Raw genomic sequence first — 25,511 nt, forward strand, 5'->3', positions numbered from 1 at the left:
AAAGAGTATGTATGCACTTTGTGTGGAGTGAGGATATAACTTGTTCAGTAATTATATCATTTGATCAATTTAGACACGTGTTTAGATGCACTTATCCACTATTTAAGCACAGAAACCTTAGAGCACTAGGGGAGGCATTCATACTGCTTCATATCTTTTCTTACTTAAATTCATAGGCGTGCACATTTTTCATAGTTGAGCTTCTCTCCGTGTTTTGTAGTTGTCCATTGTGACTTGTCTTGAATGAGAAAGCAGTGTAGTTGCGAAGAGATGTTTATTATTATCTATCACTAAATGGACTAATAACCCAAATCTTCCAGACAGTGGTTACTCTCAGTGTTTGTTAGCCAAGGAGTCCTTGGTGGTGTGAAGGTTCCTGATACCTGTAGGCCCAGTAGCCTGTAGTTGTCCCTGGAATGTCAATTCATAAAGGATTTTGACAAACTGTCTTGGAGGGAACCAATAGAGTATGCTTAAACATCTGTGTTATTACATTTATTGGCTAGAGTTGCTCAGGAGTTGCTTGTGATCAAATAATTGAAGCTTCTTGAAGTTATTGGCAGGTACAGTGCAGAAGGATCTGCACTGACTTAGGTTATCTGGGTATCGACTGTTGCAGCCAATTGCTGTGTCCACAGCAATCTACCCTACTTCCCAGCCAACTGAAGCTGAGGAAAGCTACTGTGAGTGAATGATCCCCTGCCTTGGCTCTCAGTTGTTACCATTTGCCGTTTCATGTGAACATACAATCTGTATTACTAGTAAATTGACTTTACAAAAGCGTTCCCTACTTTGTACTGCAGATGATCAATAGAATCAATGGCGCCATGTATATGGCATCAGTTAGCACAGAGCTCAATGAGAAGGCTGGGAAAAGCAACAAACAGTTCTTTTTCTACTTCTTGTATTTCCTTCTCATCTTTGTTTTAACTTTTTTTTTTCTTCTTTTGTTTTCCGGAAATGTATTTTCTTTTGAACTTTGCAGATATCACTTCTTGGTAATAGTTTTTTTCCTGCTTTAACTCCATTGACAGTAATTTCAGCACAGTAAAACAACTGAATGTGTCTTTTGTTTAAAACTTTAGACTTTGTTTACAGAGGTGATAAGTTCTGGTAGTTAACACACAACATTGGGTAGCAGTTTGCCTCAGTACCCTGGCTGATTATCACTTCTTGTCAGAAACTTACTCTGTTTTGCATCGTATCTCCACCACCTACAATTTCAAAGAATACTTCATGGCATACATCGTACAGAACATTCTTCTCGGAGGAGAAAGAGCTAAACAGTTTCAAGAGTGTTGGAAAACAGGTTTTAATTTTTAAATAGAAAATGTATTACATCTGCTTTAGTTTGTTTCCTAGTTTTCTCAGCATCAAAAAGTGTTTGTCACTTAGTTTTTTCAGGAAGCTCCTTGCTATTTATTGTTCACATTTCTAATTCTTCAGAGGTTGCAGACTTAAGGGACAAGGAACAAGACCATTCTTTCTTTTTTTTGTGTGTGCGGTCATTTGTTCCTATTTTCTTCTTTTCTAGTCATCCTTCACTTTTTCCAGAAATAATTTTTACTTTTATAGGATCAGAACTCTCATACTATCACATCTATGTGCTAACATTCAGACTGGCTAATCTGAGAACTACCCAGAGAGTCCACTAGTTGTTTTTTATCAGAAGCTATTTTTGTAAAGTGATCCCAATTGCCCTTACATTTAATAAGAAGGTGTGAAAAGCTATTGACACCTAATCTAGTTAGCTAATTTTCATACTTTTCACTTTGTATCAAGGGAGCTACTTTCCTGTTGTAGTACTGTCTTCTAGCTACGTATCTAAATTCTTTCAGACTATGCTGTCACTTCATATGCTTACAACCATCATCTGTTGCCTGCAAGCCTTAATTAGTCTCTTTGCTTTCCTTCCTTTTAACATTTCAAGTTTGTCATGATGTATTATATTTTGCTTCATATTATTTGTGAGGAATAATCTCATTATCTTTTTTGTATTTTAACCATTCTCCAGCTTGCTTTTCACACGAATGGGTTTTAATAGTTCCCTCCATTTCATATTATCAACTGGAATTCTTAATTACTTAAATGTCTCCTCAAAATCTAACCCTCCACATAATTATACTTTATATCTCTATTTTTGCAGTGGATTCAGCAAGTGTATGAGCACTGATTCAGGTTTTCATTACTCAGCTCTTATGGTAGTAAGAAATTGTCTCTATCAGAAGCCATCCTGGTGAAGAGGTGGCAAAAGTAAAAACAGATTGGATTTCTGTACATGTAATTACATGTGCAAGTGTATTCATGCACAATCTGAAGAGTTTATATAAAGAAAAATCTGTAATTGTTAATAATTTTTCAGCTTTATGTTGGATTTATTTTGGTGATTCCACCATCTTTGCCAAAGATAAAGTATACTTCATTTGTATTGGAGAAAGGGTTTATCATCTTCGATGCTGTAGCTGTGATCAATAGTGGTCATTTAAAACTCTAGATGGCAAAGGAATCTTAATTGGACCCCATGTAATAAGGTCAAGTTGACTGTCAGAGTGCTGTGTAACAGAAGGAATTATTCTCTCCGATACTTCAATTTGTCTTTCATTACAGTTGTGTAATTTGAAGTCGCAAAGATGAGAAGTCATGCAGAACATCTGTGACAATTTTTAGGTTGCTTCTAAAGCCTTGCACACTGAAGATCTATAAATGTTACTAAATTAATGAGTAAAGGGAATTTCATGGAGTATTAATGATAACGAAATGACATTATCATTCTTTTATGTTTTTATGCAAGGCAGTTACACAGAGTGAATGAGAATATGTAATAGGAAGACTTAATTGATTAAAACATCTGCGCAGTAAGTGGGCACTTCAGCTTGAGCTGCAGGCCATTAAATACTGAACTCTTGATTGCTGTTCAACAAAATCAATACAGAACAGAAGTCTAGTGAATCTTGTGCCTGCAGCAGTAATACAGTTTGACAATTAAAATCAATGCCCAGTCCCAAAGTCTAGCATTTAATAGTATCTGTGGTTTATGTCTTTTATTGATTCATGTGGTCCTTAAGGCCATCTGTTAATTTACTACCTCTGTCTGGATCTGGGGAGGTCAGTAACTTAGAGAAATATGTTATTTTTTGCTTGTTCTGCATTGTGTATGGGTTACTGCAACTAAGATCCATAACTGTCGCTTGTGAAAATGTTGCTCGAGGCATTTACCCGTACACATCTCAAGACAAAATACCATTACCCAGACAGTGAATAGACAGGAGTGGTCCTTTCACAAAACCAAGCAGAGTATTCCACAGTTTATTTCTTTTTAAAATCAGTCTCCTGACAGTAACAACCACAAGTTTGTGGTGGTGGTTGTTTGTTTGTTTGTTTGTTTTTTTAAAAAAAAAAAAAAAGTCTGTAATAGACTCTTTATTAAAATACAATTTTCATATAAGTAACTTTATTTAGCCAATTTTTATATACCTTGTAGAAATATCAGGACTGCAGGCTGGTTACAAATAGATCCTGTGTCATCTTATAGTAAACTAACAGCAATGTATGAAATACGTGAGAATTTCACTAATTCATAATTTAGTAATCAGGCATTTTATAATTTGCCTAAAAACAAATTGCCTTTATCTTCATCCATTAGTGAAGATTTAAGAGCTGTGTTCCCTAAGCTTTCATTTCAGCAACAATTCTTTCCTTTCCCAAAACAACCCCATGCATATTTATGAATGTTTTATAGAAGCATAACTCAGTTCTTAATATTTCACAGTGAGTCTCAAAAGTTTTTACTATTAACTAGTTTATTTTTCCTGTATGTATACAGTACACTTTGCCCTGTGCTATATTATCTTCATGAAATATTTTGTATATAATGGAAAATGAGGCGCTTAAAATGTAGATGGGTGCTTGAATTCACAGGTCTTGAACACTACTGGGAATCGAGCCTGGTGTCTTGACTCACAGCCCCTCTCTAACCAGTAAGTAATATTTCTTCCGGAATGGTGAACTACCAAACCCAAGCTGAAATAATTGATTGTTTGCAAACCTAGAACACAGTCCATTTTCAAGTTGCATCAGAAGTCTTACACTCATTTGGTAAGTTGCAGAGCATACTCCAAAAAAAAAAAGGCGGGGGGGGGGGGGGAAGTTTCTATGTCCATACATGGTAAAGAATTTCTGAGAATTGTTTTGGAATTACTGCTGAATCACTCTCAAAATACTTGGGAGAGACTTCTGAAAAATGCGCAGTGATGTGAAGCAAATTAGCTGCAAATATCTGTCCTGCCACCAAAAAGTATGTCTTTTTTAAAGACAATAATTAACATATAATTTTCCCACTGTAAATTTTACAGAGCAGTTGCAATTTTTATTGTGAGATAGAAATGTAGGGTTAGAGAAGTAGTCTAGACATTTACTTATGATTTATTTAATTGTAAAAACCACAAATGCAATGTCTGGTAGTGTGGTAGTGTGCATGGGTAATCCCATGCAAAATCACATCCTTTTGCTGCTTTTTGTTTTGATGTACTCTCAAGTATTGACAGTATAGCTATGGCTGGTGAAAATATACCCCCCAAACAAATAAACACAGCTTATTTTGTGTAATTACAGTAGAAAAAGAAATATTCCTGATGGTGTGGCTTACTGTAGTTGTTCCAGTGATGACAGAAGCAGGAGACAAAATTTTGAAAATGGGATTTGTGTGTGTGTTTATTAGGCCAGCTTGTTTCCCTTTGTTAATCAAAGGGAATGTAATATCTTTCTCGCTTAAATTCCTGCCTTGCTTATTCACAGGTTAACCTAAAGAGCAAAGGAATGCTTTTGCCTATATCATCTGTCTCTTCAGAATTTATATGCATAGTCCATTACAGCAAACCCTGTGACACGTATGCAAGCCTACAATGATGTAGCTATGGCAAGTGGTACCTAATTCTGTCTTCATCTCTTAATGTAATCAACTGGTACACACTAATTCCCAAAACATAACTGGATTATCAGCACAGTCAAGCTTCTATCCAGTCACAGTTTAAAATGAAGCATGTTACAAGGCAATAGTAAAGACATTTAATTGTTATAGTAGAGACACTTAAAACACTCTTAATTAGGCAGTTTGATTAATCAGAACATCTTTGAAAACACATGGAGTACTGATGGCTGTAGACTGAGATTCTGGTTTAATCATGCGCATATATAATCTGCTTCTTCCAATCTCAAGGTAGGCCTGTTTGCTTCATGGAAGGAGACTTTAGTTCTTTGCTGTGTTTGTGAGCAATAGCTGCTTTTCACTGAGGAGCAGGTATGAGTCCTTTTTTCTCCTGTTTTGTTTTAGTTTGTGGGGTCTTTTTGGTTTTTTTTAATGGTTTGTTTTGTGGGGTGTTCTGGTTTTCTTCTTGTTTTTGTGTTTGGTTGGTTGGTTTGGGGGTTTTTTGTTGGTTTTTTTGTTGTTGTTTTTGGGGGGTTGTTTTGGGCTTTTTTTTGTTTGTTTTTTACATTGTAGGGTTGTACAGAGAAAGCCTACAAAAGCAAGGCACTACTGCGTAGTCTGTAGCCTGGACAAACCTCCAAAGTACATAGTCTCTCATGTTCTAACAAACTCTTTCACTTGGATTTTTTTTTTTTTTTTACCTCTGTCAATAGAATGTCGATCATGCTGAAGGACTCTTATTGTTGCCATCCACCAGCTTCTGTTTAGAAAAGAATTATAAATTTTATAATTTTCAGCAGCTCCATGGTAGCAGCATTGCAATAAAAACACAGGTTTTGAAGAAAAGAACAATCTTCAGATCCTAGGGCTACACTTTCATCTGGGAGTCTTCCAGCTAGGAATGAGAGGTCATCCAAGAGGAAAGTGAGTTTAACTGGTACCTACTAACATTTTCAGGCTACTGACTTGGCTACCATCTAATATGTCAAGTTCAGACATGAGTTACCTCATCTTTAAGCAGTTGCCCCAGAACAGTACTTTTATATACTACCATGCAGCGTTGAACTTCAGTAGAGGTCAATGCAGTCTCCAGATTGGTTTTGCAGCGATAGTACAGATACACAGAACACAATGCACGTGTTCCTGTACAAGCAAAATATAATCTAGTAACCTTATAATAGTCAGAATCTGTAGTTCAGTTGTATCAAAAATATTTTCCAGACATTTGAAGCCTCTGCAGGTACTGAAAAATCAGCTTAACTGAAAAGTTATGATACCTACTGATTTAACACTGTTAATGAAAGAGCTTCCTGAAGCTTTTCCAGGAATTGCATCCAAGTACTGAGTGCCTTCAGCTCTTAAGATCTGCTATATCCACAACACTTAACTCTTATAGAGAGACGGATATTTTTGGCTTTGTCGATGGGTCAGTAGTGACATTAAAACAAACTTGGAGAGTTTTTTGTGAAGACTTCAAGTAGCAGTAGCCTAATTGTGCTCTCAACAAAGTCAACATAGTATCTCACTAGATCAGAATGTGTTTAATGCTTTTAAAGTTGAAGTGTACAAATATACTTGGGTGAATGCGATTGCTTGCATGACTGGACAAAGTTTGAGACAGTATATGGGGCTGCAGTTTTAACTTTTTAAAGAACGTTGTATCTTTGTTTAATTACATAAATTACTAGAACATGCTCCAATGCATATATACTACAACTTCTGGGTACTCCTGCTTAAAAAACCTACAGACATGCTAATTTTAAACTCCCATTTTAGATGTGTAGTTTTAATTGTGAACTGATCTCTTTCCTAAGTAATGAGTCTTCATTAACTTGGATTCACTAATTACAGATCCTGGGCAAGCTGCAAGTGATGATGAGATGCACATCTTTGCAGAGCACCTGATAGTTGGTTAAACATTTGTGGAAGGCTTGTTTTTCCAGACGTGGGTAAGTTTGTGTCTGTATTAGCAACACCACTGATACTGATATCTGCTCAGAAGCCTACATGAAGTCATTGGCCCTTGCAAGGGCTAAAATAACGTCTATCATGAGCACTGACAGCAGACTTTTCTGCAGCTCTCAGGGCTGAGAACACCTCAGGGAAGGGTCCACTGGTTCTGAGAACTAAGTGTAAAAATCAAAACCTGGTATATTCCGCCTCTGAAATATGTGGTGGCTCATAAAAATGCCCTGTGTACAAGGAGTGGATCTGAGTGTACTGATGACTGTTACTGTCTCTTTGGTCTGCCCAGCCGGATGTGGACAGTTTTTGTGTAGAACAGCTAGCCCGTGTGGTTAGCTGTAAGAGGGAAACATCTGTTCCTGAACAGCGGCACACACCTGAAACTGCAGGCAGCCACCTGAAAGTGACTCAGCTTGTGGCAGTAGCTACTGATGCCCCATCACTAATGAAAACATATCGCTATTAACAGAGATGTGATAGAAGTGCAGGAAGGAGGGCTAGAAAACTACCGTCTGCATGCAAAAAATGCTTTTTAATCTGTCATCACTCCTGAAGAATTTGATGAAAATAGAGGCAGAAAGCCAGTAAGATAAAAATCAGCACTTCCTGTGCACTGTTCATTCTGTTACAGTTGTTTGTCTCTTACCACACATCATTACCAAGTGCTTAATAATCACTGGGATAACTTCTAAGAAATTATTTTACAGCATTAGCAGCTGGAAGAATGTGATGCCTGTTAATTATTTACATTATATGTCTCCCAGAATAACAGCTGGCAAGCAACTGTCTAGAACAAAAGTACCCAGTACGCAGATAAACGCTACGTTTATGTAAGTGTAGGAGCATACTATCTAATCTCTTAAAGCCAGTGCCTTCAGAAGTGATTAAATAATACGTGCTGTAGGGACTGATTTGGAGTACATCTTGTATTGGTATGTCTTATGTAAATGGGAGGTACTTTTATCTGTGCAGGTATACACAAGATCTCTAATGTTTGCAGTTTTATAATGTGACAGAAAAGAGCTAAAGAGTCACTGCATGAGTAGTTAGTCTAAAAATCAGTCAGTCAAGACAGCTGTCATCTTTGAAATTTGACTGTCCTGGCTGATTTTGAGAGGAAGAATATAAAGATATTAGTTGTGAAATCTCCATTGGTGTTCTGACATGTGCAGATTTGTTCCTCATTTCTTCAATGGTGTATGAACACAGATCGCTAAGCAACAACACCCTCATTCCAGGTAGTGGGAGTATGACTTACTACCAGAACTGCTTTTAGTTCTGGACAACTCATGATTGCTGTTTTGCTGAGAAGGCAAAACAGTAAACTAAAACCATATATTTTGTCCTTTCAGAGTCTGAGCCTTTTCAGTCTGTTTCCCAATTTCCTCTTGGTTCCTTCAGTATGTATCTTCCCATGGGAGTATTGTGAGGAGTTCTACATGTGCTCACTCTTTGCTTGGGGAATGCACTGTTAGTGGGTCCTGTGAGGTCTTGATCCATAATGAGTCATTTGACCCCTCTCATATTGTGCCTTAGAGAATGGAAGGATCACACAGACATCCTTTTAAGGAGCCAGCATGCTCCTTCAGCGACAAAAAGGAAGACAGCTGACAAGCTGTGGCTCTTAAAACCTCTGCCATTTTTTTTAAGAGGAGGACATTCACTCTTAGGCTTGCCATTTTTTTAAGAGGAGGACATTTACTCTTAGGCTCTCTGCATTATTTCAGTCTCTAAATGCAACTTGCAGTTTCACTTAGTTAAATATGCTTTATTTCCTCTTCTGCCCTGCCAAGTTGTAATGCTTAAACAGTGGAAATACTGTGTTTTCCCTAGATGCAAATACAGTCTTGTGAAGGACAAAGTATCTGGGAAACATTGGGATGACAAGGAAGTTTAGGAATTACATGGCATAGTTTTCAAATAAAAATCCCAAGATGTTTTTTAATCTTATAAAGGAATGGTCTGCTCCATTCCCCCTACCCCCCATGACTCATTTACTTTTCAACTTGTAGTTAGTTATGTAGATGTGTACTGTATCGTATGCTTATTGAGAATATGCAAATTAAGTTACACTATCCAGGCTGAAAATACTAGGGAAAAGCCATGATAAGATAACGATAAGATGATCTGATTGAATAGAGTGCTGTTTGTAGCATCTGGCTGTCACATTTCTGTTTGCTTGTCTTGTACGAGCATTCTGACAATTAATCAATATTGATATGATGCTCTGAATGTGCAAAGGATTGGGTAGAGTAAGTGCCAACACGATCATATGCCTTTTGGCAGAACTAGATGGGCTCAAAAAAAGAATGTTTGGCTTTTTAAGTTGTACAAATTTTCACTAGGTGTAATCTTTTCTCAAAAAGCAAGGAACTAATAATGAAGTAATATTTTGAGGGCTATGAGCAAGACCCTTTTTGCTATTTTTGGTACACATATTAAGAAGAAAGTGGTAACGATGCATAGTCATGCCATTCATTTTTATCTATGTTGACAGTACAGTCACAAATTTTCTACTGTTCACAGTAAAATTCTGGTTAACATACTCTGCTTCTTGACTGTAAAAATCCTCTCACGCGGTTCCACAGGAAGATTGGGAAGTCTTGCTGTTCCATCTACTGTCTATTCATCTCACAAATTGCATTGGAATAATTAGACTGAAATTTCCTATTTATTCACGAACTAGCAGAGGATGGGCAGTAACACTGGAAACTGTCCCAAAATTGCCCAACTATTCTGGTACTGTCAGCATAATTCAGTCTCTGTAGCAGTCCAGCGCTGCCAGTTTTTGCATATTGCTAATCAAATTTACTTTAGCAATTGTTGCAGAGGAGACTTGTGTGAAACTTCGCCCTCACCCTGGTGTTCCGGGGTGGGTTTAAAAAAATAGCAGTTCTTGGCCCCTCACTGCCTTGGCAATCCCATCTAGTTTTCCCTTTAATGTTTTCCACATATGGTTGTGAAATCCAGTGTCTGACTTCTTTTCTAAATATAGAATAATAATTCTTTTAAAAATGATTGATGCAATAAGTCTCATTTGTTTTCAAGACCTTTCTTTCTCCTTTTGCAATACAATGAAGTATTGAGCATTCTTCTATTGTCCATTTCACATAGTCACTTTTGAAGTAATTTTATTCTTTTTTTGTTTTACTGTATATTGGGAAGTATCTCCTTTTCAGTTTTGAAACAAAATACATAATAGCAAAGAGCACTTTCCTTTACCAGTGGAAGAGTAGCCATGCAAGAGTAGCCTGTGCCCCACTATTAGCATAGAGCTTGTTTTTTTACACAGCTGTGCTTGTTAGTTTGTTAGGATTTATAGAACAGAAGCAGTGATGGTATTAGCAAAGAGCAAGCTTACTGTTTTCTTAGCTGAATTTTGAGCTTTCGTCTCTTTCTTCCACTGCACTACACAGCTGTAACCTCCTTAGGTGCTTCTACATTATTAAGGTGATCAAATGGAATTATCTTTAAATGAATGATTTAGTGTTCTCTCTCTTTAATATTGTGAGATTTGACTCAGAGGTGAAAAGTGGCTGAATGTAAGTCTGGATTGTGAAAAAGCAAGTGAATAAGGTTGTTTTATTTTATTTTATTTCTTTTTCCCTGGTGAATCTTCATGTGTTTATCATCTACACAAAAAGCAGGAAACAGCCTATGATTTTAGTAATATGCTTAGAACAAAATCTGAGGTTTTGAACAGCTTTCACTGCTTTGGCAGTGTTTTCCATTGTCAAATTTACAATTTATTTTTTTTTTTAAGTCAGACTCAAGAGGTTTCATCTTGCTAATGTAAATGTTCTTTTGAATAACTAAAAGCACGTTTGAAAAACCAATATGCAAGGGCAAGAGCAATTTTGAATAGACTGGTGAAAAATCCAGAATTACATAATGAAAAGGATTGTTTACTTTCTGTCACTACGGATTACCAGAGCATCTCAGATTTTGGGCTTATATTGCTGCAAATTATGTATTGTGGATCTATCTAATGGAATTAATTACATTGTTTAGTATCATGGTTAGAAGAGCTCTCTTTTCTTTGTTGATAATCATGTGCAATTAGTGACATAAAGATGTGGAAAACTGCCAGAATTGCAGTAACAAAATAAGGCTGATTTCGTATGTAATTTCCTCACTAGCACTTTCCCAGGCTGTGGTAAACCTGTGTATAGCATTCAAAAACATTATCAACAACATTACAGAACGAAGCCCAGTAGCATTCAGTATCTGAAAGAGGATGAAGTGATTAAAGTGGAAGTCTGAGGATACAGTGCCAGTGGAATAGTCAGAAGGGACATGTATTCCTAAATGTTTATATAGGAATGTTGCAAGGTTCTATGTGTGTCTTTGATGGAAAGCATTTCAAGAGTTTCTTTGCCACTAACAATTTCTTGCTTTTCTATTGGACTCTCAGCAAGACTGATAACATAAAATAGTGAGTTTTGCATGCAGATGGAAAGGAACTTGTTTTGTAATAGACATTAAGTTTTAGGAGTATGGTGTGGGTAGAAGATATGCATTGCTGGTTTAGTCTCAGACATGTGGTCAGATCTTTGTTTGAACTTCCCCACATTCTTCAGGATGTGAGTGGGAGTATTCTGCCACGCATGCAAACCTTAAACGACTCCTGTGACATCTCTTACGATGAGCCTCTGATATTATTGGTTTCTAAGAAAAGAATTTTAAATTCACGTTTAGGTAGGATGGACATGGAGAGCTAAAAATGCATGGTGAAGTACGCAGTGCTTTTGAAATCTGCTAATGAAACAACTGTGGTGGTGAACCATGACCTGCAAGCTGCAGAACAGTGAGTAAAGGTAATAGTAACAGATCACGGCTCCAGATTAATAGTGCATTGTATGCTGTGCCTTTAGCTTTCTAACATAATGCTTATGAAGTCAGGAAGATGAAATTTCTTCCATTTAGTGGTATTTCTCTTCTGATGCAAGTAATAGTCGTAGATGCAGCAGCAGAATACAAGAACCAGGGTATGGCTTTCCTTACCAGGCACATACATTGCTGTGTGTGGACACCAGTATTTGTGAGAGGGATATCCAGCTCCTTTGATCTGGTATGACCCGTTCTGTTCACTGCTCATTCAGAGTTTCTTCCCTTTGGTACGGACAATAAATTTTTTCAGGAATTTTGAACTTAGGTAAACCTGGGAAGGCCTACTTTTGGTTTTTGATTGGGTTACTTTTGCCCTCTTATGGGCTATAGAGTTGACTGTGTTCATTTTCAGCCTCTCTTCCACTGGGCAAGAAGTCAAACCGTGACTTTTGGTAGTGATGCAGACTTTCTGGTAAAATGGAATAGCTGGTAGGATATATCTCTCTCTTCATAGCATAAATTCTTAGGAACACAGGAAGTATAGAGAATATAAAGATACCAGCACCAAGGTGCCCATACGGCCCTGATACAATTATCAGGGAAAGAAAACAGAGCCCATTAAATGTGTCTAGAGTGCTTTCCTAGTCATGTTAAAGCTATACATTCCATATTTATGAGTAAGTGGCCTAATAATTTATGCCCAAGTGTCTTGACAGTGCTACAACCAATGTTCTCACTAGGATGTAGGCGTGGTCAGGAATGCATTAAAGGATGACAGTATCTTCGGTTGCAACTGGCAAATTTTTACCCTCTGCAACTAAACGATGAACCTGCAGAGGGAGAGTGGAAGCAAAAATGCGTAGCCCAGTTGAGGCAAGCATTGGTTGCTGCTGTTATCTTTAGGGGGTTTATTAGTCCAATATACCTGTTGTTTAAAAAAATAAATAAATAAAATCAATCAACCACCCCAACCAAATCTTAGTAGTGAGAGTGGATATGTTAATTTCTCTTTTTTTTTTTTTTTTTTTCAAGTTACAGACAAACTGTTGACACATCATGGTTCAATTGTAATACAGTTACAACTTGGCTGAACAAAGGGAAGTATTTTTTTATACCTGACTGCTTAGCACACAATCTCAGAGTGATTGGCAAAGCTGAAAAAAAGTATGTCTTTAAGAGGAAATACAACAGAACAGCTTGTTTAGTAGGGAAGCAAGAGGGGAGTTTTACTTTACAATCTCCTTAAAGGACAAGGTTGGATAAATCCCCTAACATTGTTAGTATGACGCAAGATCTTGTGTTTGAAGAGTTGCAGAAAGGTATCTCATGTGATGACTAATCTCACTTGTCTTTTCTATTTGTCCATCACCAGAACTGTGATGTTTGGGGACAGCTGGTGTCCTTAGACCTAAACAATCTTATGTTTGTTCCATATAAGCCTGCAGACTGAGCCAGCTAGGATGGCAGTGAAGCTAAATTTGGAGAGTAGAGTCTTGTTCCTAATGAACTGAGAAACAGTAGAACTTGTTAAGGTGAGTTGTCTTATAACCTTGGGCCACCTTGAGCTAGGAGAGAATAATTGTACTTTTGTCTGGAGAGAAAGATGTGCAATGAAGTCATGTGTTCAATTCAAATGGAGGCAATGAAGCTCAGTAACTTGACTACATAGACATCTGGATTAGTGGCAGAGATTATTTTGACTCTCAATATTGTTCCCCTATGTTGAAAAGTTGTTTTTAGGTGACCTCCCTAACAGGTAAATAGGCCTTTTGGGAGCTCTCCTTTTCCCTTATTTGTAGTTGAGAGAGGTCTGCTGGGCACAGTGTTAAGTTCTGCTTCCTGTATTGCTAGTGAGTTGTTTTCTAATTGGATTTCAGGTTTTTGTACTGAAAGTGAAGTTTAACTGTTGACGGATAATGTGAGAGTTTCTGAAACCGAATAGATAAACATATGCCGGGACTGTTTTATTTAAGAGATTCCTTGCTTGCCACTAAGGAATAAGAGGAATCCAAAAAATGTATTTCACTTAGCTGTAACTGTCATGAATGCTGGAGTATGTCCCATAAGGGGGATGGAGATATTTTATTCTATCAATTTGTCAAACTAATCACTGTCTTGCTCAGAGGGGTTATTTTAGTGAAGAATGGAAGTCAGCTCTCAAGGGAGATGGAAATGAATGACATGAAGAGATACCTGACTCATAATTAATTCTGTTCTACAGATGATGATGCACAATATTATATAATATCATACAAATGTAATTTGAAGGAGGCAGTGTAGGGTGACTCACAAATTCTGTATTCTCAGCCTTTATAAGGCATTCCATTAAGTGATTCTTCTCCTCCTAGATGCTGAATTACTTAAAGTAGCAAAAACACTTATTCTGTTTTGTGTCAGATATCCTCCTGGTTGTTAAGTATAACTCCTGCATGTCTCCATCTACTTTAAAAGTAAGTCTCCAGATGACTCAAAGGAGAAAAGGAAAGAGAAACTGGAATATTTTACAGGAATATCTTGTATTCAGTGCATTTTCACAATCCAAACTCCTCTAATGTGTATTTCAGAAGCACTTGCCACTTGAGTCCTTCCATTCTGTATATTTTACCATGTTCAATGAGTTATTGTCACTGTTGATTTTAGAAGCCTGAAGGCCATTTCATGCACAAACAAGTCATGCTGAGGTCAAAGCAAGTTTAATAACACTTTGTTGAATTCTAAAATATAGGAGGATCATTCCGCATGAGTACTCAGCAGCTGTGAACTGTTTTAATGAACAGAGCCTTATTTCTATACGACTATTAAAGCAAATAGTGTTTGTGAACATACGTGTTTGTATAGCAAGTAGAAATCTCTTTTGCAGGCTTTCTGCACCTCTTTATCTTTCAAGTACATTTTTCCTCAAGGGAGGTAGCCTGGAGCTTATAGAATGATTTTGTAGTGCAAAGATACCAAGCCCTAGCCTAGTAGAGATTTTTCAAGTGCAAGTGCTCACAGCTGCAAAATCTGTTTCTATAACTTTACTATGGCTATTATGCTCCAGAAAACACTTCTGTATGTTCACTAGTAATGCATTAGTCAACACCAAACCTGCAGCAGCAAGTATAACTGTGTAGTTAATCTTACAGAATGCATAGGAAGGAGGAAAAATGTACATGTTTTGCCTCACCACCTACTCATCACCACATCTATAATTCAAGTTTGTAGGTTAGAATTTGAGATGTAGTACCCCCCCAGAAACAGTACTTACCATAGTGATAGTTGAAGTTGCATATATCTGACATGAACAATAAATGAAGGCAGTTAATATTTTACAAGGTAAAGGAAACAACCCATAAGAGAACTTCTCATTTATGATTATTGCTGATATAAACTTTCCAAAAAGATTGAGAAATGTTCCATTATAGTTTTCTCATTTTATATATTGATAGGCTTCCAAAGCACACTGCAATTAGATAAATTGTCTATTCAGTGTTCAAAGTGAGGGGCTGATACAAAGTTTCCTAAACCAGTTAGACAGGTAAGACAGAGGCTGTTAGATCATAGTGAAAATGGCTGGAATTTCTAGCCTTGAGGAGGGCAAGACAGAAATCATCTTCAGCTGAACATACATAAATACGTAAAAAGGAAATGCTTAGTCTGTAGAACACACAGGACAGTAAAGATTGTGCAGAATTGATTATGTACATGTTTAAGGAATGTACAAATTTTGCAAGAATTTTAAGCAAGGAGCTTGCCAGTTCCAGTGATAAAACTACTGTAACTTATTACTTCCCCCAGATTAAAGAACTTGGAGGTCTTTTGTAGACTTTAGAATGTCTGTTGAATGTTACAGATTTTTAAATTGCAAAGTGAACATGAAAAGTGTAAAGCTTATTGGAAGCAGACAGCATTGTGCAGAACACTCATTGTTGCTCTTCTAATCAATATATGCTATGTCTTAAAATCTGCCTATATACACTTCATGCTATATGCAGTGTAATCATTTGACACTGTTTTTGAAAAATTAGCACTATCCCATCCTTAATATTTTACTATTTGACTTGTATATTTGCTGCATTTTTTTTGCTTCTCCTTTGAGTTGAACATTGGTTTACATTACATTTTACATATAAGAAAGTGTCAGTCTTCCATATACTTAATACATAAAATCTTTCAATAAATAAAAGTTGAATTTAAAAGTGAAATTGATAGGGCACTGAAACCAGTTGATCAAATTACATATAAAAGGTGCATTAAAGACCAATGCACTGTGAAAACTGTGAGGCAAAATTAACACTAACACTACAAAATCAAAGACTACTCTGGAAAGCCAATACAGTGCATTTTTCAAATGTAGCATATTACAGAAAAAAACCACTCCTCTGCATTCTTCAGAAAGCCCCTTTATTCTTCCATCCCAAAGAAAGGACGTAAATTAAATCCTTGCTGAACTAATAATGCAGCCAGGAAAAAAAAAAGGCAAATTTTTGTTTAACCATTTAACATGCACAGAGAGATTAACTCAGTCCACAAGGCCTGGGGAAACTAATCTAAAAAGCCCTCTGGGAACACTTTGGTTAGAGGGAAGAGAAACTGGCACAGCAGTAACTCCTAGTGGGTCCTTTGCTCGTGAACAGCCTGTGAATCTCTTCTTTTGCTTTCTGCAGTTCTGCACTGAATTGGAAATTTTACATCCTCAGGCCTAGATATGTCCCTGATCTGAGAGGGCTGCTCACAGGAGGGAAGAAAGCTTAATGAGATTTAGTGCCTAGTCTGGTAAGTCTCCATGTGACTCCTTGCTTTGACCCCAACCTCCCTGTTCCTTCAGTAAAGGCACAAGCTTTATATGATCAGGGACAAAGAGACAGATCTCTTATATGCATTATTTTTAAAAAAGAAAACAAAAATAAACCCAGGTTTAACATAATTTGTCCTCTGCTGGCACAAGGCAAGGCTTCTGAGCAGTATAGGGAAAATAATCTTTTGCCACCCCAGGAATAAACTATTTTATCCTCGTTAATGAAACGGCAAAGTGTGGACTTGTACCAGAAGCAGAGCAGTGACATTAAGCATCACGCTTCCTACAAAGTGTGGGGTATTGTGATAAGGGAGCTCTGCAGAGCCAGTAGTGTACAGATCCAGTTCTGTAGCTGCTCAGCTCCTTTACTTGGAATCCACATGTCCAGCCATGAGACAGAATCATGCTGCAGGCCAGAGGGATGGGAAGAGGAGTGCATATCCATCTCTTAACACAGTACATGCTATTGGGATGGTCTGCTGCCCTCAGAGCCTCTCCTTCCAGCTGCAGAGGCACAGGGTAGGGCTGGGCGCACGAGCAGCGGCATTTGGCTGCTCCCTATGGGTGTCAGGATCTTGCTTGGTCTCTTTACACTGAATCAACTGGAGAGGATGCCATTGAGGGGGAAGGTTGCTCAGCCAGCACCAGGGTTTTTGAGTATTTCTTTTGCTTGTTTCTAAAATTGGTCCTGACTGCAAAGCTAAAAGCTTTTTCAGCAGCTGGAGAAATCTACAGTCTTTAGCTCACAGCCTAGTCTGTTATTTTATGTTACATCATGCACTATTCTAGGAGGTATCGGACAGCAACAGAGAACTTTGCCTATGATTTCATAGCACAGTTGGTTTTCTAACTTGATTCATCAAGGGACCTTTAAGGGAAAGGAAGCCCACAAGTAAAATTAATATGTTAAAATATATTAAGTGCAGTATTGTAGCACTTAAAGTGCAGTATTTATTTGGGTTAATAAAATGCAAATTTGCTATTGATCCTTTATACTGGATTTGATTTTGGTTCTGCAAATGAGATCTTGGTTTTAGAACAGATGAGAAGTGGCAACTGATCAGGCTTGTTTCAAGGTCTCACTGCTGATTTAAGAGAGACCTGCTTCCCAGTCTCACTTCGTCATTAATTTGGGAATTTTTGTCCCAAAGGAAATTAGCTATCATATTTTAGCTGAAGATGACTTCCCTTTTGAGGAAGTGATAGTATGGGAGGTGTCTAACTGCTCTTAACAGGTTTTAAATTTTCAACTTATATAAAGGCTGTAATTTGAAGTCAAAGTCCACCTTTCATCTTGAAATACCTTATTAATGGGGTAATGAAATACAGTTATCTCAAGTGGAACACAGCTACTGAGCACCATGAAACACTAAGATTTTTCATTTTGAAAGTCTGAAGGAACAGTCGCAACTCATTCTAAGGTCTGTATATACAACTGTGTGCTGGTTTGGGCTGGGATAGAGTTAATTTTCTTTACAGTAGCTAGTATGGGGCTATGTTTTGGATTTGTGCTGAGAATAGTTGCCAGCTGGGGTTAAACCATGACAAACTGTCTAGTCTTTTTGGACTAGTTCAACTTTGGAGTAGATCAAAGAGGTTCTTCTCTGCTGTAGAGGTTCCATGTACCTCCAATAATAACAGGGGTTTATCCCATTGTCCCGACCCAAGGAGTGTGTGTTCTGTGCTGGAGGAATAGCCAGCCTAGTTTAGTTCCAGATGTAGCCTAACTCTGGAAGTAAAGACCTTTGTAATGGTTAAGTTTCTTGCCTCCTTTGCTGTTAAGGAAAGTGAACTATTTTAGAGTATGCTGCCACCAACAGTTGCTTCAAGACAACCAAAAGGAGTATATGTTGAGGTGAGAGGATGCAGGAACGCTCTAAGCGGGCACTGCCTGCTGTGGGAATCGGAGAGCAATTGTTTTGACTGCATATTCTCCTGAAACTTTCTCAACACTGTATGCCAGTTCAGTAACTTGGTCCTCCTTTAAGTTATACCTATTCTCAAATTATGTTACTAAAAATAAGCATTTTCTGTCAACTTAGTTGTTAAGCCTGCTCACACACAGTTTTGAAGAAAATCAAGTTAGCTGGTAGGTCAATTTGTAAGTTTGAAATACTGTTCTTGTTCTGGTTTTGACCTGTGTTGTGCCACATTACTATTATGAGTTGGCCTGTTCTAACTATTGTTCAGACATAACATGCAGTAGAATCTGAAAGATGCTACTGGAGTAAAAATACTCACTTTCAGTCTAACCTCAAGCATGTGCTTTGGGGATTGACCAGTGTGTCTTGCTGCTGGGTGCCTCAAAGGCCGTTTGCCATCTAGTGGCTTAGATGCATTAATGCCAAAAGGGTGTAAGTGGCAAAGCTGGTTCCTATTAAAAATAGTTGAAGTTACAGTTGTTTCTCTCTTCTTTTTCCACCTCCCTGTGCTTTGCAGCTGTTTGGTTCAGCTTTATGAGGTGACAAGCCAAACTGTCCAACAAAACATCACTAATTGTCACTTACTGTTGCCCCTGGCAGATGCCTGAAACAGTCAGACTATTGCCTCCAGTTAGCATGCTAATTTCTCCTGTTTATTCCTTGACGTTCCCTACTTTTGTCATGAAAATGTTTGTGTATATATAGAGCGAATAACATGAATCCTTACTGCAGTGTTGGTAGACGCTGCATGCTTTATGCTCCTCAACTGCATTTTTGTTTCCCTGTGCAGCATATCAGGCAATTGTGATGTGTTTTAATCCCCACAGTTCAACCACCCCTATTGACATCAGCACAAGCCATAACATTCTCTTGGTTTCCACTGTCACCATTACTGCCACTAAGAAAAGCCCAGGGCCTGAGTTAGGACAACATTTTTAATTGCCTTTTCCATTTTTGAGAACTGGAAAACTGCCTGAAGGAGAGGGGAGGTGGCAATGTTTCCTCCCCTCTAGCTAGAACACCCTTCTGTAACCCAAAATCTGAGATCTCTTCCTGTCTCTGCAATTACCTGACACAGATTAGTTTCTTCTCTCTGTTCCCATCTCCCCATCTTTACAATGGGATAATAATCTCTTTTTGTTGGGTTTTTACAAGTTAGGTGTTCCCAATGTTAGTATCACACTTAAAAGAATTCATAGGTTATACTCCTCTGCCATGTGCATCTACATCTGTACATCACTTCCAGATTACTTAAAAGAACATTATCAGGAAAAATGACCAAAGGAAAAAAATCTGAAAAACTTTACTCTGAACAGCTAAAGAATGAAGCGGTGGGTGTAATGCTTCAGAAGAGGAGGGGGTTTCACGCAGAAGACAAAATTGATGGACAGATGGCTTCTTTGCATGAGCTTGGAGAATTTTGGTTGGTTATCTAGCTTCTCTTAAGATCCTGATTTTAAGCTGTTGCTGTTCATATTCTGTCATGAAGAAGCTGAAATCAAGTAGGACTCTGATACTTCCCCTGCCCCCCCCACCCCAAACACTTTCTAACAGCTGCTGTTTGACATGAAATGTTTTAGTTCAACTGTAGCATTGCTAAGAAAAATGTGACTTCTGAGCCAGAAGTGCCATGCTTTTGAAGGGAATGTTCTGTAACACAGAGATACAATCTTGTTATATATTGCTGCTTAAATAATAATCTCAAATAGTCTGGAACTACCACTGTGCTGATTTACAGAGTCTAAAGTCTTACCTGTTTGGAAGACTTCAAGTCAGCGTATTATTAAATTCAAGTCTGTTATAATTAAATTACATCTTTACTATTTGAAGGTGGTTTTTTGGTTGGGGTTTGGTTTATTTTTGTTCTGGTTTTTTTTTTTTTTTTTTTGGGGGGGTGGGGGGTGTGTGGGGGGGTGTGGTTGTTTTGGTTTTTTTATACAGAAGGAAGTAAGATGCTTTCTTCTTCCTGCAGCGAGGGTGTTTCCGCTCAGTTTTGGTTGTCTTTCTCCTTAAGCCAGGGAGGACTGGTGGCTTTGCCCTCAGGTGAGAAAGGAATCGGTGAAACTCGCATGGAGATTTTTTCAGAAATCTCTGGAAAATAGCGCTTGTCAGAAAATGCTATTTAAGGTGGTATCTCTTCTCATAAGCCAGTGTGGAGTTTTTGGGGGTGGTTGTAGTGGAATACCTGCTTGCGAAGCAGAAAGCTGGTGCCGAACGTTAGTTTTAGCATCTGAGTAGACGGGAGCGCCCGGTTGTTTTGGAAGTATGCCCAGTATATTATGTCCAAAGCACTGCTGAAAAGGACACGTTTATCCTGTGACATTAAGAACAGCTGGATGAGCAGAGCGTTACCGCCCATTCCCAGCGGGTTTCGTGCCCCGTGCCCGCTGTCCGCCCGTAGGCCGGGGCGGTCCCGGCCGCGCTGACGAGATCGCGGCGCGACGGCGGCGCCATTTCCTGCCGGCGGGGCAGGGCGGGGAGCCGATGGCCTCGCAGGACGTGCTCAGCCAGACCACCCGGCTGGCCTCCTCCAGCGCTTTGCTACAGGTGCGGGGCCGCCCCGGGCCGCCTCCCTCCTCCTCCTCCTCCTCCGCGGTGCCTGGCGGGAGCCGCCTCAGCCCCGCTCGGCCCGCAGGTGTTTCCCGTGCGGCTTCCTTCACAGGTGCTGTTCCGGCTGGTCACCTTCGGGCTGAACGCCTTCACTCTGCGCTACCTCTCCAGGGAGCTGATCGGCGTGGTCAACGTGAGGTGAGGAGGAGGCCGAAGCGCACTCGGGCTGGAAGCCCGTCTCCCACATCCCGACCGCGCTGCTCGCCTGGCGTACGTGAGGCTTCCCTAGGAGCAGGGCTCCCGGCGTGATGGGGCTCTCTGAAAGCGCTTGTGTTTGGTGCGGGCTCTCGGGGTTTCTGGAATGTAGGGTGTGTCGCTAATAACGCTTTGCATAACGCTGTTTTAATTTACTCTTGGTTTATGGTGCTTGATCGTTAAATATCTTCGAGTTTCTTTTTTGGCCTGAAGCAGAGGTACTGCTGGCCTGTTTTCATGTTAAACCATCAGCTTGCTGAGGGAAAGCTAGATTACAATTGCGTAGTACATGCTGTTGCTATACGATAAATTTTGCAACTACATTTTTGGTTTATAGCATGCTTAAAGTATTTTTGCTGTTTGAATAATCACATGTAATTACTTTCGCTCCTTTTTTAGGAGATGGTGATAATTTACCTTATATTGCCGTGTTTTCTTTGCATACCTGTTAGACTTGCCTGTCAGGCAGTCCTATGTAAAAACTGTCAGTGATGCTACTGCATGAAGGATTTCAGAAGTAGCATGTAATGAAATAATTCTCTCTCTCTTCCCGCCCCCCTTAGGCTAACTCTACTGTATTCAACAGTTGTCTTCCTAGCCAGGGAGGCGTTTCGCAGAGCTTGTTTGAGTGGAAGTACAAAGCGAAACTGGACCAAAACAATTAATCTACTGTGGCTGACGTAAGATAACTTTAAAAATTTACTTCCTTAGAACTTATTTCTAGTTGTTTGAGAGCTCACAAAATGAGAGCAAGTATTTATTTACTGAGGTAATTACTTCAGCATTGAGTATTTAGTAGCATCAGTCATGTTTTAGGACTGATGCAGGAAGCTGGTCAAGTCTGTTGCTTTAGCATTTATGAACTTGATCTTTTTTTGGAGCACGTGGGAAAGCACATCGCCAAAGGTGTTATCGGGAGCTATTTGTTCTGTCATTTAGCCTGGAGTTTCATTTATGTTGTAGCTGTTAAAGGAAAATCCTGTTGCACAAATACATAGTCCTTTTTTTTTTTCCTCTGCCTACTCAGTCTTGCTCTTTTATTACTTGATACGCATTTGTGAAGCTGCTTTAGATATTCCCCCCCCTTCCCCTCCCCCAATTTCTTTCCATGTCTTGAGCCCTGATACAGTTTAATGGCATGGCAAGATAAATGTTTGCATCGGATAGGATGGATGTGAAAGGGTGAAAAAAAGGGTTGGAATTAAAGAACAGGGAATAATAAGTAGGACTACTTCTTTCAACTGCAGTGCTGTTTATAGCAGAAGTGGATAGCTTAAAGTCCGTGCGACGCTGCAGCCAGAGAATGTAATCGCACATTGCAGCTAAGTGGATTTTATGACTTGTTTCTCCCTTCTGGTTCCTGGACACACCTCTCTGCTACTTCCTCTCTGTCAGATCTTGCAGCTGTGCAGCCACAATTAGGTGGGTTGAGAAGTAAGTTTACCTATCTGATATGGTGGAAAACTACCCCTGCATGAAAAAAAAAGAAGTCTTCCATTGGGTCATCCTATTGACTTTCCCTGGGACTGCACAGCTATTAATTAGATCTGGCCCAGGAATGGGAGGTTGTGCATGGTCATCTGCATCCAGGTATAAAGAAGAGAGATTGTCCCTTTCAGGGATAGGTTTAATACTAATATTTTCAGTGTATTAGATCTCTTCATTGTGTTATAATCAGTTTTCTGCTATTTGACAGCCTTTCAAGTGGGCATTAAATGGTAGTTAACAATGACTGTGTGCACCCTTTTCTTTTTAAATTTTTCCTCATAGAGAAGCATAACTTAAAAAGAAGATTAACTTTCTTGAAGGATCTGAAATGCATCTTAGGAGCTTGATGTCAAATACCTTAGGGATCTGATAATGGGAGGGTCAAATAGATCGTGCTGCAATGATACAAAACTTTCTGCACTCTGCCAGAGGCTTCGCGTTCCTGAAGTAGTGTCAACAGAAGGTAATACGTGTCTGCACTCCTGCGCCTACCTTGGCTTTTTAGCTACAGTCGCTAATCAAAGTGGCTCTGAGCTACAGTAGAGCATTGTGAACTGGCACACCTGAAGTGCAGGCATGCATTTTCTTCTGCTCTCTGCTGTTGCTCTCTGGAGAACCAGTGATTTCTGGAAGAGTGAGACTAGCAGTTGTAGTGGTGGCATCTTTATCTGTTACAGCAAGATCCAACAAAGCTTGTCTGCCAAACCCCTGGTAACCACAGGGTATAAAAATTTGCAGCAGTGAGGGGTTTGCAGTATTCTGCAGGCTGATACGGGATCAGAATTGTTCGGTCCCAGGGAACAAGAAATGCAGATAGTTGACCTTATGTTAGGTTCTTGAGTAGAAATTATACAAGTCAGAAAAGTGTTTTCTGTGTCTTGCAAAAAAAGCCTTAAAAATGTTCACTACAAAAAAAAGTATTCCTGGTATTGTAACAATGGAAGTTAATTTCTCAGGGCCTTTTTTTTTTTTTTTAATTATTATGGCAATATGTGAAATTTTATTCTCATTTTCTTGGTTTTTTTTCTGCTTAAGTAACATTTCTCTTGATTGTTTTTATGTTAACTTTCTAGGGTCCCTCTTGGTGTTTTTTGGTCTATTTTCTTGGGCTTAGTCTGGCTACACTTGCTTGAAGTACCTGATCCTTCTGTGGTTCCTCATTATCAGGCTGGTGTAGTGGCATTTGGTCTTTCCGCCATTATTGAACTTCTGGGAGAACCGTTCTGGGTTTTAGCACAAGCTCATTTGTTTGTGAGACTTAAGGTTAGTAAAGTACATGGGGTGTATGTGTGTAAGGGGAATTATCTTTCTCTATTGAAAAGAATGATTCCTGAACTAGACCTTGTATATTCAAGCATATTAAAAAAAACCCAAAAACCCAACCTGTGTGTACTGTTTAGTACTATATGACATAGTTGTAACATAGATATGGATTTGTACCTGTTAAAGCAAGAAAGTTGGTTTATTTAGAAATTATCACCTTAGTGATAATTAAATACTTATTAATTGGAGGGGGAGGCACATAGCTTCCACAGTTTTGCATTTCAATTGATTGTTGGCATGAAATCGTGAAATGCAACAATTGAGAGCATGATTGTCTCAAGCAAAATTTTCTCCCTGAGGTCCCATACAAAGGACTGGGAAAGTGCAATGGAGGAATTGTGAAATGCAAGAATAGAAAATTTACAGAGAAATTATAGTCTAAGATGGCCAACTCCACAGAAAGAAACTCTGTGATAGTCACACCAACTTTGGAAGTCTTACATACCTACATAAATTCTGTGTGTGAAACTAAGATATTTTAAGTTTGTGTATGTGGTTAAGTTGGCAGAAAATAAACCTTCTCTATTTTCTTTTTCTTAAAGGTAATTGCTGAAAGCCTTTCAGTAGTGTCAAAATGCATTTTGACAGTTATTTTAGTAGTCCTTTATCCTCAGTGGGGCCTCTACATTTTTTCCTTGGCTCAGGTAAGTTTCCTTTGTTCCTGTGTTCTCTTGTTCTGTAAATTCTTGATTGATCTGAATTTTTATTTGCTGGTGGCTTTGACATTTAGCCTGCTAAATAACTTGGAGGCGGTGAAAGAAAATGAAATGCTCCTGGGAGGTTTAAGATTTAGCACTTGTATTTAGTATTTTCCTAATACTTGTTATTGACTTGGCACTTTGACCCCAAGCAGCTTAATGGATGTACAAGAAACGGCCTTGTTCTGTCTGTGAAGGCACATTTTGCAAATAAGGTTATATTATTCTGTATAAGCTTTATGTTAACTCTTCTTCTTAATCAGTTATACATTCTAATGCTTGAAGACTCTGTTCACCATCTGGCTTCAGTATTCATGTTAGACTTCAGGTCTTACTGTGTAGAAGATTATAATCACATGTAATTTTATCAGCCTGTACCACCAACCTATATCACCTTATCAGAAGGTGCTAATCATGTGTAACACATACTTGAATTAAAATTTTTTCTTTACTGCAATGAAGAATGGATATACTGGTACCTGAAAAATAGGGTTGTTGCCTGTGCAATATCAATTTACCTAGAAATGAAAATGTGATCCACCTCAGATTTGGACATTTGGTTTTTTTTTTTTTTGTTCAGTTTTTGCAGTGGCTGTAGTAGATAGCTTATAACTGATCAAAGAAAGATGTAGATAGTAGCTACTCTGTCAACTTGTTTTTTTGACTGGGTGAATAACTGCTTTATAATTGGACTTTAAATAATCATTCTGAAAATGCTGAATAGAACATAAAAGTTGGCAAAGAGCTATGATAAAAAAAATCAACAGCATTCTTGGGAA

The 25,511-nt window shown here is 38.6% G+C and overlaps 1 protein-coding gene and 1 long non-coding RNA gene across 7 annotated transcripts in view; both read left to right on the forward strand.

The window, feature by feature from the left end:
• Positions 1 to 25,511, forward strand: part of RFT1 (RFT1 glycolipid translocator homolog) — a 77,352-nt gene that overhangs the window by 41,255 nt on the left and 10,586 nt on the right. For 2 of the 6 annotated variants that reach the window (XM_075513901.1, XM_075513905.1), the window contains exons 1-6: positions 20,888 to 20,965; positions 21,054 to 21,166; positions 21,787 to 21,903; positions 22,619 to 22,645; positions 23,785 to 23,974; positions 24,577 to 24,678. In XM_075513901.1, coding sequence (XP_075370016.1) covers positions 20,903 to 20,965; positions 21,054 to 21,166; positions 21,787 to 21,903; positions 22,619 to 22,645; positions 23,785 to 23,974; positions 24,577 to 24,678 — 612 coding nt within the window. In that variant the 5' untranslated portion in view covers positions 20,888 to 20,902. Of the gene's footprint in view, positions 1 to 20,854; positions 20,966 to 21,053; positions 21,167 to 21,786; positions 21,904 to 22,618; positions 22,646 to 23,784; positions 23,975 to 24,576; positions 24,679 to 25,511 lie in introns of those variants that run through there. The other 4 variants (XM_075513903.1, XM_075513904.1, XM_075513902.1 and 1 more) reach the window with 4 other exon arrangements.
• LOC142415759 (uncharacterized) lies at positions 5,032 to 6,874 on the forward strand. Its single transcript, XR_012777516.1, has 3 exons — positions 5,032 to 5,296; positions 5,638 to 5,848; positions 6,776 to 6,874. It is a non-coding gene; the product is annotated as an uncharacterized LOC142415759 (long non-coding RNA).

Source organism: Mycteria americana, chromosome 11, assembly GCF_035582795.1.
Source record: "Mycteria americana isolate JAX WOST 10 ecotype Jacksonville Zoo and Gardens chromosome 11, USCA_MyAme_1.0, whole genome shotgun sequence".
Taxonomy (NCBI): domain Eukaryota; kingdom Metazoa; phylum Chordata; class Aves; order Ciconiiformes; family Ciconiidae; genus Mycteria; species Mycteria americana.